The 14,167-nt window shown below is 46.0% G+C and overlaps 1 protein-coding gene across 1 annotated transcript; it reads right to left on the minus strand.

Moving 5' to 3' along the window:
- Window positions 1-275: 275 nt before the first annotated feature.
- Window positions 276-7,662, minus strand: LOC112893912 (V-type proton ATPase subunit E-like). The gene is made up of 6 exons (XM_025961439.1): window positions 7,397-7,662; window positions 5,068-5,168; window positions 2,195-2,351; window positions 1,705-1,901; window positions 947-1,046; window positions 276-602 (listed from the first exon to the last, which is right to left on the minus strand). The coding sequence occupies exons 1-6, from the start codon at window positions 7,496-7,498 to the stop codon at window positions 567-569; spliced, it is 693 nt and encodes a 230-aa protein (XP_025817224.1). The 5' UTR covers window positions 7,499-7,662; the 3' UTR covers window positions 276-566.
- Window positions 7,663-14,167: the final 6,505 nt, after the last annotated feature.

The following is a 14,167-nucleotide window of genomic DNA, read 5'->3' on the forward strand; positions in this document are numbered from 1 at the left end:
ATGAAGCCTCTGGAGTCCATTCCAGCTATCGCACTTCACATGGATCGTACCGTGGGCGGACACGAGGTCGCGTCGTGCTTATGTATGTTGGAAGCCCAGAACACATCTAGATAAACACAGTTGTTACCAGCACATGCAGCTCAGGTAGGCATCAAGCCTCTTCGGGCACAGCTACGCGCAGAACGGAGTGCTCGAAAGCGCCGAGAAAACGAAGAAACACAACAGAAGGTCCACTGACAACTTGCACACACGAACCCAATCCGACAAGAACCAAATATACAGCTCGTCAGGCCCAAAACAGACAGTTTTGCACAACAAATGATTTACAATATTTATTCAGCTTCGCAGTGGAAAGTCTGGCGGTGCTTTATTCTTATTCCTCGGAGCAAACAGAGTGCAAACAGTCGGTGCTCGGCGGTAATAATGAACAAATAGGTAGTTTGTACATAGGGGATGAATACTTTAAACAATCAATTTGGCAAAAACAGGCGGAGTCGCTTACGGCTGCAGGGGTGGTACCAGCAGCCATTACATAGACGCAGCTGTACCATCGTCGGATAGGTCGATTAGGCTGCATTCTGACCAAAAAGAAGCTTCCGGATCTGCAAGGACAGGGCCACAGGGGGATTGAGTTAGCTTAGCATGATTTCATGATAAAATAATGTTTGTGTTGCATATAGTCTATCTGTTTTACAGTAACTAAATGACAAGGTCCTGCTAAGAGGTGTTCATACAAGTAAATGAAAAACCATGCATTTTGCAATAATAACAAAACTGAAACCCTTTACTCAGAATGCTCATAAAAATGAGAAAAGCCCAGTTATGAATAATGCACAAAGTTGTAATCTTAGTATCTTCTTTTTTTGTCAAGACAAATGCACATGACCTGAACTCAAAAGTTTTGTTGTCACACGGTAAAATGAGAAAATGAGATGGCCAAAGGTACCTCTGGCAATTTCTTGCGGAAAACAACTTCCAGTCTCGCATCAAGTGTACTCTCGAACACGATCTTTCCATCTCGAGAAGCCAGGACAACACCTCCAGAGCTGAAAAAACAGATACTTTTTAGAAAAAAAACCATTGGAATGGAGGCCATACTTTTTAGAGAAAAAAAACCATTGGAATGGAGGCCATCCACAAACTATTTGAAACAGACAATATGTAATCAGAATTATAGCTGCAATCCATATCTCATGAAGATACATAGATAGATCATGTTACTGGGCAGCTATAATGCCATAGATCTATGAGCAATATTGTCATAGATGTATGATACAAAAGGTCTGTTGTCATCATGTCACTGGGCAGACATCATGTATCTTCGAGCACATATAAGATGGATTATTTGTATGCACCAAACAGTCCGTTGTCATCATGTCACTGGGCAGGGAAATTTAAGCTTTTTCATGTTGAATTACTTCCCGGAGATAAATGTCTTGATGCAGTGGCTAAGTCTCGTGAAATAACATGGCAAATAGGAGATATCACAGTACAAAAGCCAACAGCCTATCAACAATACCAGATTTAAGCTTAGTTTTATGTCAATTCAAGGCTAGATGTACAACTATTTGCTAATTCTGCCACGAACTGATGTGCAAAAATACATATTATAGCATGTCAACAGGCAGCATAAACAGGCAACCAGGAGCAATCAAATAGTACTCGAGTCTCCAAACAAATAACTTGTGGCATTGCAAACATTACCAAAACTGGCCATGAGCATCATCATGGCTTGGGGCAGGTGGCAGATACACATCATGGTCAACGAATATCTCTGGTTGATGGACATCTGCTTTTGATGCATACTCATGCTTTGCTGAATGCAGTACATGTTCCACATGATGGTGGTCCTCTTTACGGCAACGGAGCAGGACAGCTGGCTCTTTCAACCGGAGCAAGCCCTGTATTTGACCAAACAAAAGGACTAATTGATGTTTGGCAATAATGGGAAGCAACACACACAAAGTCCTGAAATGACACAGCATATTTGGCCCTATTGAACATTTGAATCAACTCAGATCAACCAAGTGTAGAAAAAAAATGACAAACAGCATAAAGTGCTCCAGTATGCCTTTGCTGCGATTTAAGATTAGAGCAATAAATGAAAATCTGTTTACTAACTTTAGATATTGCCTTTTTGAAAAGAAAAAAAAAGAAAAGGAGACAGAATAGTGGATGCTGTATTTATCCAAACCTGAATAATTAGATCTTTCAAAAGGTTCTTGTATTCATGGTGGTTGTGGCTGACACGAAGGAGTTCCTTCATGGCATCCTCTTTCATTTTGTTAACTAGATCATCCTGAGCTTGAAGAACTTTGATGCGAGAAGCGTTCAACTGCATAGAGTACTCACTGATAAAGAGCAAAAGAACCTTGTCAGGTAACAGATTTGAGAAGGTCGTGAATATTGATGCAAAATTACATAGAGGCGTGTCCAAAATAAAACAAATCATTATGGCATGTTTTGTACTTCAAAAGTTCTAATGGTATATGTTGGCCCAGCCGTGCCAATTTTGGTCATCAACAGTATATTTCACAGTGTTCAAAAAGGCGCTAGGCGCTATCTAGGCGGTGACCCACCGCCTAGAGCCTAGGCGCACCTAGTCGGGACTAGGCGTTTTTCTAGGCGGTGCCATATACATACATATGCCTTGCCATACGCATCATATACCGCTAAAAGAAAAGAAAAACAGAGGACCAGTAGGCCTTGAGTCGAAAAGTAAGCCCATCAAAGCAGCCCAACAGCCCACCTCCAACCTTATCTCCTCCCCTCCACCTTATCTCCTCCCCTCTCCTCCTCTCGCTCCCGACGCCTCGCCTCCTCTCGTTCCGACCCCACCGCCCTTGCCTCCTCCGCGCCTCTGCTGCCACCCTTCCTCCTCCTCCGCGCCTGCCCCTGCCTCCTCCTCCGCCGCGCACCCATCCCTACCTCCTCCGCTGCCGCCGCCCGTCCGTACCTCGGCCACCGCCCGTCCCCTGCTTCCTCCTCCCTTCGCCAGCGCCCGTCCCCTGCCTCATTCTCCGCCGGCGCCCATCCCCTACCTCCTCCTCCTCCTCCTCCTCCTACGCCCGTCCCTACCTCCGCCGCGCCCATCCCTGCCTCCGCCGCCGCCATAGGCCGCCTAGGGGATCGCCTACGCCTACCCCTTAGGCCAGGCGGAACCCCCTCGCCTAGCGCTTGGTCGCGCCTAGGCGGCCGCCTAGAACCGCCTTTTTGAACATTGATATTTCATTACAATGACACAGAACTGATAAACCCTAAGTGCACATGTATTCATGAAAAGTAAATTTCTAATATGATACCAGTCTACAGCTCATCTTACATGTAAACTAAGATGCCATTATAAGTCAATATTCTGTTACTTTCATGTTATTTACTGAGCAGAAGTTCCCCCTTTTCCCTTGAGACATACTCAGCTTCCTGTGACTTATTGTGTATGTTTTACAGCACTTTAGGAGAGCTGTCTTTCATCCATAGAATATTCATTTTCTTTTCAACTTCTTCATCATCATGCTCCAGCCTCCACACCGTATAACATCTCCACACGGTATGACATCTAGTAATGCTTACAACATTCCATAATAAAATACTCAAGCAACTTAACTACTTCCTCCAATCAAAAACCTAAGTCCATCTAGGCTTGTCCTACATCAAAGCTTTTTGCCTTTGACCACCATTATTTAAAATTTTAAAAGGCTACTGATATTTAAAAGGTGTGGTGGTGGTTGTACCAATATCTATAATTTTGTACAGATTGAAAACACAAGATTGGCATTGCTAGATTCATTATTAACATAAGTTTTCATAAAATGTAGCTCCTTTCATTTAAAATAATATATTTTTATAGACATCACTGGCCAAAGTGTCATATTGGAGAACATGTTTATATGTCCTAACGGAGTTTTATTTGTGATCGGAGCAAGTATTAAATATTTTGCATCGAAGTTGTGCGTCAGCATAGAAGTCTGGATGGGCTTCAAACTGACCACAAAACAAACCATCCCATAATTTGCATGCAGTGAACACATAATGACTGCCAACATAACTGTAAAGTAGGGGTGGCCATTTGGTTTTCCAGACGGTTCGGTTTTCTCAATTTTCTGGAAGTTGGGTTATTTGCATTTGAAATAACTAACAAACAACAGCAACTTTAGTTTCTGAAATATCTTGGTTCAGTTTCTCAGTTCACCTAATTTTTCACTGCAAAACAAAATAAGTTGATTCAACACAGATGTCTCACCCAAATCATAGACCACACAATCCAACTCCACTATATCTGAACCTGGCCTACCCTGCAGCCCTGTTGCACTTCCTTCAAGATCCCATTCCCTATCCTCGGTGAATCTGTGACGCATGTCGGACCAAGGGGTGTACAAGAGAGAGGTGAAGGTATAGCAAGAGGGAGGGAGGGTGGGAGGGGTCGATCTCGAAGGTTAGGATCAATTTTCCCTATCACTGGATTTGCGGATGCCATCTCCATGGCGCTGCTTGCCTTTCTTATTGAGCGAGAAAGAGAGATGCAAGAAGAAAGAAACAAGAGAAGATGCTACAGGAAAGAGATGGGAGTACAGGCCATCAGGCGATGACGACAGACGGCAACAAATGAGCCTAGGGCCTTGACCTGCAGGCCAGGTGGTCGTGACCTAGTTGTTGCGTGAGTCATCTAGAATTCTAGATCGGTTAGTTCAGTAGGATCAGTTTTAGAGAGCACAGAACTGGTCAACAGGCAGAACACCAAACAGACAAAAAATAACAACTGAACCAAGTACCAAAAACCCCAAAACCAAGAAAATTGGTTATATTGGCTCGGTTCAGCTTCATTATCCGGTTTCAGTTTATTTTTTATCACCCCTTATAAAGTTGCAGCAGTCTGCAGTTACTTTTTGTTACATTTCGTTTTAGCAACAATCCAGTGCTGCTCTGGTGTGAAGTACAGCTCAATGACATATTGTGATGTTAGTGTAGCATGACACATTTCTCCACATGGAATGCATTTCATGGCATCATATTCCGTAGCGACCACTGTTTATTTAAGAGAAGAATGAGTTCAGAGAATTGAAGTCTTACATTTTCTTGCGTACTTCAACCTGCTTCTCTTTTCGTTCATACTCTTGCCTGATCTTCTTTTTCTCAGCTTCAACAAGCTGCAACTTCTCGATGTTGAATTCCTGTCGAATTTTTGAACAAATAAGTTAAACATGCTGATCTACAAATTGAAATGCCTAGCCAACTTCTAGCAGACCACAGCAAAGTGAGGACCGGTCGAAAAAAGGACATTAATAAGCAAGCGCATAAGAAGAGGTCTGCACTCATCTCCCTAATCAAATATTTGATCAAATCATATTTGAGTCTTCTATCTTGAGCTAGATACAAACATGGTTCTGTGTATGCTCTTCAAATATGAATACACTGCTGAAATCAAATACAAAATCAGACAAAGAAAAAGGAGGCAATAAATAAGCATGTGCATAGAAAGAAGCATAAATCGCAAAAATTGTGCTGAACCAAAAGCTTGTACAAACCACATTTCAATCCATCTATCTCAAGCTAGATACAAACATGAATCTGTGTGCGCTCTTCAAATATTAATCAAGTGTTCCAAATTGAATACTGACTCCTTTTGATCAATTTCAGATACCGCCTGCCAACAATAACCTTATACATTTGCATGAAACAGAATTGATTTTCAAGAAATATGTTTACACAAAGTTCAAAGACTACATTTGCCAGATTCAAGATGAATTTGGATGCACAGGATACTGCTATTCTGATGATAAACCTAAATCTATGGCACACCCTACTTAGTACAATGAAGATTGTCATTAACTTGTATCAATTTTCACCCAAATGCGTAAACAAACTCATATCAATTTTCACCCAAATGCGTAAACACCTCTAAAAATGGGATGCAAATTGCAAAGGAAACAACTGTATATAATATAGTGTGGACCACTCAATACATGACTCAAAACACATCAACATGACTGCTGCTTCACGAAGTCAAACATTGCCTCAGCGCATGTATATCCAGAGAGCACACTGCTCCTGCCAACTCTACCCAAATATAGTACATGAATAACCGTTTTTATGTTGTTGACTTTTTAAGATCTTCAAGATTATACTGTGCAGCTACTTGGTAACTTCATGCTAATCTATACTGATAAAATGTACTTTTACAGAATAGATCTAGTAATGTGATTTTCATATACCAATAAAATGTGCTTTTGAAAGTTTGACAGAACGGATTCTGGGTCATCAGATAAAAGAAGGTTTTAATAGTAACATATTTGATGCCGCTCAGAACCATTCTAATATTGCAGGTTGGGTCAATGGTTCAACATATTTACTACACGGTAGGAAAATCGGAAATTGATCATACAAACACATGATCGCATACATTGAATTCAACCAACATGCCTCTTTGAAAACAAGTCGCAAGCAAAGACAAACATGACTACACAAAAATGTGCACAATCCGTAGAAACCCTGGAACAATTAAACCTATTACACTATCAATTCATCTAGTTAGCAACAAAATTGGTATCTACCGCAATCCATCTTCCAGGTACAGTGTGCTTAAATGTCCATTTCGTTCTACAGCTAGAAAACAAAAGGCACCTTAATACATGGTTTATGGCATATGTAATTAGGTACTCAACATATACGGAAGTTGTGTTACTTGAAACTTCTGGTGCTCGGGGTTCCTCTATTATTTTCAGAAAGTTGTTTGAAGCCTAACTCCTAGAACCAAGCCAGAAGATAAATGGAGCTTCCGAGCATGAAAATATGAAATAGACAAAGGCATTCGCTTCAAAGCCCAATTCATAGAATTATTCTAGAAGACAAATGGTGCGACTCAGCCTAAGCTCCAATTTTGCTTCTAGAACCATCTAGAAGCCTGTGAATCACCTCAGAGCTAGAAGGTTCGTGTACCCGCATTGCAATCTGGTTACAGTCATACCGCTGAGCTAGAAGGTTCGAATTCAAGTCAGTAGAAAGAGAATGGCATGAATTGACCGCTGAGCGCACTTCCAAGCACCGAGTCAAAGCTAGGAAGCATAAAGCCTCCGCGATCTAGAAGTTTCCCGAGTGTTCGTCGACCGTGATCAGCACGAGCTCGCCTTAAAGCAACGTTACCCAAATCCAAAACGCACCTCGATCCGCCAGGAAACTGGGGGATCTTCGTCGCTTCGACTGCAGATCTCGCTCTCAAAAAACGAAACCCCAAACCGAATAAAACAACTGAGCCGTTACGAAGCAAGGCGACCGCTCCCAGATTCTTCGGGATCACGGAGCGCGGCGACCAGATCGGGCGGCTAAAAGCACTGAGGCGCGCATCGGGAAGCTTCTAGAAGCTCGGAGGAGGTAGGGGGAGCGGGGGGGCAAGGAAGCTCACCTCCTCGGCGGAGACGGAGATCTCGTTGGCCTTCTCCTCGGCCTCCTGGCGGATGAACCGCACCATCTGCTGGATCTGCTTGGAGACATCGGCGTCGTTCATCTTGGCGGCGGCGGATCCGACGTGCCCTCCGGCTGTTCTGCTCGCTCCGGCGAACCGCCGCGCGGGGTGGGGGGTGGGAATGCTGGAGCGGGGCAGCACAGCAGGGAGGGGAGGCAGCCGGGGAGTCCACGGGAATGGTCGAGGCGGGGAGGTCGTGGGGCTAGTCTAGCCGCGGGAGCAACGTGATCGGGTTGGCTCCCGTGGTTGCCGCTGCCTGTCTGTATGTGCTACCATCATTTCGTGGACCCGGTCCATGGATCCGTGATCTGCATCTTTGCTATCGGTCGTTGTCTGACAGCAGATCTGGTTATTAGAAAAAATCGCGTTCCTCTCCTTCGTTTTCGTGGATGTTTTGGCCTTTGGGTAGCAGCAGAGCTTAACTAGCCAGTTCTTCGAATTGAAAGTGAGTAAAGAACGGCAGCAGCAACACCCAGCACAAATGATGGATAAGGACTGCTCGGCGCAGATGTTACTCCTGAATCCTGATGCTTGAGTTGACTGCAGAGAAAGCTAGAGCCGAATGATGGGGTGCACTATTTTTGGCATGCATGCAGCAACATACATAATTAAGTTGCTTTAGATGACTAATATCTGGTTGCGAAGGTATGCTGATCCGGATGCAACAAAATTGTTTACTTTAACTGGGTGCCGTGCATCCCATGCATGTCATTTTAGTTTTGTAGTAAGTCCAAAATCCTCCAACTTTAACTAAATTTATATAAAAATATATTGATATCTATAATACCAACTTATACTGCACTAAAAAGATGAATTTTATGTTAGATTTAATAAAGCTAGTTTGACAGACAAATTTTTGTGATATTACTATATAATTGTCCATGGAAAAATAATGGTAACTTAATATGCTTTCTTTCGTAGGAGGATTAAATAGTTAGCCGCAAATCAGATTAACTTGAAAAATTCTTGATAGTTTGGAAGTGTGTCCTTAGGAATTCAACATACTAATAAAAATGTCCCTCCAAAATGGTGTATTATTTAACCAAGCAAACATTTGTAGATATATATTGATATCGTTCTGTACAGAAATCACTGCAGCACTACTCTCGGTACTTTCAAGCTACGTATCAAGTAGGAGTTGGCACTAGAGTTTTTGGGGAACAAAGTTGACAAACCGGTGTAACTTTTTTTCAACAATGAGGTGCACCACGTGTCAAGGCACTAGCGAGTAATAAACACAGCACTACGCCCTACGGTAACAGATGCATCAGACCACGCAGCAGGCATGGATAACAGTATTACTACTTTCTCCAAGGAAACTTGCGACCTACCCCTGCTAAACGGCCTCACGTGCTACACCTCCTCAATGGTGTACCCCTTGGCACGGTACTGGTCGAGGACGTCCTCCTCCACCTCCACCACTGCGGTACCCCTTGTGCGGTACTGGTTCAGGATGTCCTCCTCCATCCTGATGAGCGCACGCACCTCGGCTTTCGCTTTGGCAGTGATGACTTCCGCTTTGGCACTGATGGCTCGGAGCTCGGGAGAGTTCAATCAAAGAAACTATGCAGTAGTGTATGTTATATCATGTCACGTAGACATCATTTAGTTCCCAATATATAATTTATAGTTGTGGTTATAAAATAACTTTGTCTAATGATCTTTTTTCTCGTTCTACCAATTCATTTTCTTCCTACTCTTTAATTCTATCTTTATATCTGTGATATCCGTCCCAATAAGTATCGTGTAGTTTCTTAAACTTTAATTTTTGTGCAAGAAACCATTTCTTGCATGAGATCCAGTTTCTTGATCTTTTCCTCTCTTTACTTTTTAATTAAATTGCCAACTCAACAAAACATCATACATGACATCATATTTTGCTATAGAAACCATGCTAGTCACTGCACTAGGACTGCCCTGAGGGTGCTTTCGGAGAGACGACTTAGGGACCTCCTTGGGGACGCTTCTGCAGCTTCTTGATGCAAGCATCCGGAGTAATCACGGTCTTCATCATGGGCCCCGCCGTCCCGTCCCTTCCCTCCTCTGCCGCCGGCTGGACGTTGCACGCCGCCGCCGCGGCCTTGTTCCCCGATCCGGTCTCTATCAACTTCTCCTTTGCCGCCGGCTCGGTGATGCTCCCGACGGCCGCCTTGTTCCCCGATCCGGCCTCCACCACGTCATCCATTCGATCTCAAGCTCTCTCTCCTTCAAACCCTCGATCTGGAATTCTGGATTGAGAGGTTACAGCGGCGGCGGTGGTGGTTGGAGTATAACGAAGTATAACAATCAAGGATGATGATGGTTGATCCACTTTTGCTTGGTCCCGAATCAGAGCTCGAACCTGATCTAAACTGGGATTGCTGCAGGCCTAGCCCACGGAGCGGGCCATAATGTTCTCTACTTCTCTGCCCCAGCCCATGGTATGTCCCGATACTCCGCTCGGGCTCCGAAAAGATAAGCTCGCAAATGATTGGCCCCAACAAAATGAGTGGCTTCACACGGTGTGAACCATTGTACCCACACTGTACCCAGATCGCACGGTTCTCCTTCTCCATACCGCGCTTTGATTGGAGAAGGTTTTTTTTTTTGTCTCCAATGCACCACCAAAGTGTGGTTTTGTGGGGGCACATTCCACTCGTCCATTTAGGCTGGTGGACATCCTGAAAACATGAATTTGTCTGCAGCACATCTCCTGTTAAAAACTATTTATGTGACCACGGAAGGAAGAGAGCCCCTGATGAAGAGGACCAAAATACCCTTGATGTAGATCCCACCGATCAGCAATTCACTTACTCTTTCCCCTTCCTCTATGGACCTCTGAAAGCTGTTGTCCACAACCGCCTCGACACCGGGGCAGAGACGGGAATCGATGACGGAGCGCAGCTCGGGCAACCCTGTTTTGGAAGCCGCAGCCTCCGGTGGCGCTGCTACAAGAGGTCATGTGGGCTCCGATGGCGCTCGCTGCAGGAGGGTGGCAACGGGGACGTAGCCTGCTGTGAGATTGTCCGTGGGCTTCGGCAACGCCCGCTCGAGAGATCGAGGACACGTGACAGCTGCGCACGCTGCTTGGTAGGGAGGCCACTGGTGAGATGAGGGCTGCCACGGGCTCCAGCAAGGAGAGGGCGATCGCGAGCAAGCTCTGGAGCGATGCCACGGGCAGGTGCGTGGCGAGACAGCTGACCGACGACCAGGGGCGGAGGGCTCGGCATGGTGAGGTATGCGCGCTCGCGATACCTTAATTTTTCCGCAAGACCCCCAAATATTCACCTTCCATGGCTGCATCTCCATGTTCGCCGCCATGGCTGCCTATGTGAGCTACAGAATGCTGAGCGACATGCGCATGAAGAAGAAAGGTACTAATCGTTATCAGGCTGAGTACTTTTTGGGCTGTTCCATTACTTCATTTGTTCGTTACTGCTGCCGGCCCATACGCTAGTGGCCAGCCCATGCATAATATCATCCAGTTACCCAGGAAGGCAAAGCTGCAAACTGCACTGCAGAGGCCAAAATGGATTCTACGGCAAAGGCACATCGTAAAGGCGCAGCCAAATGGAGTACCTACAGCAACACACATTATTTGCATTTGCAAGTTGGCACCAAACTATTTGACCTTATTTTCTTATTTGTCTAAGTTCTTTAATTGCAATTTCATTGCATTTTACATGTCTATTAACTAATTTTAATTTTAATTTTACTTTAACGTCTACGCGACTTCGCTATACCTTAAATTTATTCCATCCTCCGCCGCTGCCGACGACTCCGACGAGCTGGAGAGTCAGCCGCGATGTCGCCCGTACCGTTCGTGATGCTGGCTAACTACTGCAGCAGGAGCACCAGAGCTTCAATGCTGCTGCAGGCACCGCGCACATGGAGCAGCTGCTCGCGTGTACCATCCATCTCGCGGAGTCGCAGAAGGCGTTTAACAGATGGGCTCTAATTGCAGGAGAACGCAGGATCAAAGGGCATAAATGTTGCTTCACATCATCATCTCTCTCCTTCCAAACTGAAAATGGTGTTTTTAATGCCGGTGGTGTGTGGTGGATAAAAGCAGGTTCTCAGGGTGTCCCTAAAATTTAAATCGACTAGCTGCATGTGCGGCCCACAAAACCATGTGTCCCTGAGGATGAGATGGGTATCCACCAGTTTTTTGAGTTAGCTAATTAATTACGATGGTATACCACTCTAATTTATTTCTTTTTCAGAATTATTTATGTAGAATACTATTTTAGTTAATTTTATCAACTTTTCTGATCAATTCAATAATTCAAAAATGCATCTCTAGTTCTGGAAAAAAAACTCGTTCGAGAACACTATTGGAAGCTTGACGAACGACGACTCTTTGTCTTTTTTTTTAAGAGGAACTCTCTGTCACTCCCTCGCTTGTCCTTGTGGTTGTGGAGTTCGTGGAGCTACTGCATGGCTGCCATCACAGAGATCAAATCATGCTTGTTGGATGGGGCCGCCGGTCCCCCACCAATCCCTGCCCGCCGGTGTGGGGCCATCTGCGTGGGAAACGTGGACGCCCGTGAGCTGGCGCACCTCGCCATTGGCTCACTCCACGTTTCTGGGACATCGATGGGGCCCACGGGCGACACGTACGCACGTGGGAGGTGAGGTACGTGGCGGTGGCGGTATGCTAGGCCGCGCCGATCGCGACGCCGGGCTCGCGTGGGCGGGCACGGGCACGGGCACCGACATGGCCCCCGGCGCGCGGCAACCTCGATGCGCACGTCTCGTCGTGTTCTTTTGACGTGGAGCCGGAGCAACACGTTCCACGCTTTTGGCCTACGGTCTCTGCCTTCGAATTATAAAGGCACGGTGACAGCGCGGAGGAGTAGGTCTTGACTTCGCAGTTTTACGTGACAGAAACAATTACACCACTTCCCCCAGTACCTCCATGACACGAGTTTGGCAGAGAGGATTATTCATAGGTTAACTGCTCAACGGGCAGGGATGGTGCTAAAATCAAGCGGTGTCGTGCTCCTAACTCGTAATCACACAAACCACTTCTTTCTTGTGGGTTTACTACCGCCGGTAGAGCATCTCCAGAAGATTACTCATATCTCTTTTTATACTAAAAATATATCCTTTTAGCAATTGGAGGTACTCCAATAAATTACCAATTTCATCGATAATACTTATAATCGTCAAAATACACCTATTTATTGCTCTCTCGGCCCTATCTATTGAGTATTTACTATAGCATTTACTATAAAAATATAAAGAAATAGTATTAGCAATAAAAAATATATAAAATATAAGAGATGAGTAATCAACCGGAAATACTCTCCACATTTAAGCTCATGGCCCAGCCAGTAGAGCCACTCGTCTCCTACCTCTGTCCTCTTAGGCTGTCTCCAACGGTACCCTCTAAACCGTTCTCTACCTTATATATAGAGAAGATTCCGTTCTCTATTGCTCCAGCAGCGTTCTCTAAATGATCCTCTAAAATAGAGAACGCTACAGGTTTTCTCTGTATATAGAGATTCTCTCTCCTCTTCTCTATTTTTTCTTTACGTTTTAAACACTGAATTAAATAAAAATAAAATATGTCCATAGCATTTGAGGTATGATAAATACGTACGTACAAAAATTTGGAACAAAATACGTTTCTAATATAGGGTTTAATGTATAGAGAACGGGATTTAGAGAATATTGTTGGAGAGAAATGAGATATAGAGGAGAAAATCTTGCAGAGAATTCTGTAAATGAAGGATATAGAGAAGGATACAGAGAACGCCTTATATGCAGGTAAACAGGCGACGTGTCGGCTTTATGCCAAATCCGCAGGCGCTAATAAAGGCGGCGCCAGGAGTGCCACGGCGCCCAGGCCTCCCTGCGTGCGTGTGCAGAGTGGAGAAGCTTCCTCCCCTCCTCGGGACCGCGGCCCGGCGGCGGGGCCCGCGAGGTCGGCAGCCACCACGTCACCCACATGACTGGGATACCCAGCTGGCCCTCGAGGGAGGCAGCCGCCGGGACGCGTAGGGCGGCTGGGGAGCGGACACGTGCGCACGCGACGCCGCGCGCCAGGGGTGACGCGGAGGGCCTAAACAGAGCGCGCACTCGCGCCGTGCGGCCGTGGGCTGGCCGCGCACAGGCACAACCGCACAAGGCCGCAGCGCCCAGCTCACCCACCACCGGTGCACCCAGCTCGCTCGGCAGATCGCATCCCCATCCGTGCCCGACTCCACCACCACCAGCACCAGGTCCTCCCGTCCTTCCCAGCTGCCCGTCATTAGTGCCCGTCGGGTCCACATGTCATTGACACAGGTGCCAACAAAGTGCGTTCCATGGAATCTAAATGATGCCGTGGTATATATGGCAAGTGGAGAAATGCGTCTCGTACGGGTAAACTATGCTTGGACCAACCAGACTTTGACACCTCCTCACCATCGCCTATCCGAAGGAGAAAGGAAACATCGAGAAGGGAGACCAGGCACGCACTGTAGAAAGCGCTCTGCACCAATTACCAGTGCGATTTTTTACACGGCCTGTCTGATCGTTTCACCGTGACACTCCCGTAATCCGGGAACGCAAGGGTCGATGCAGATCTGACCTGACCTGGGGCGGGTACACCAACCGATACGCCCCCGAGCCAAATTGACCGCCACGCGCTCCCCGGGTATAGGCCGCCGACACGTGCCCCCGTGACGTGGCAACCCCTTTCGCGCACCGCTCGCGAGTCGCGACTAGTCACCCTTCCTTCCCCTT

The sequence above is a fragment of the Panicum hallii genome, chromosome 5, assembly GCF_002211085.1.
Source record: "Panicum hallii strain FIL2 chromosome 5, PHallii_v3.1, whole genome shotgun sequence".
Taxonomy (NCBI): Eukaryota; Viridiplantae; Streptophyta; class Magnoliopsida; order Poales; family Poaceae; genus Panicum; species Panicum hallii.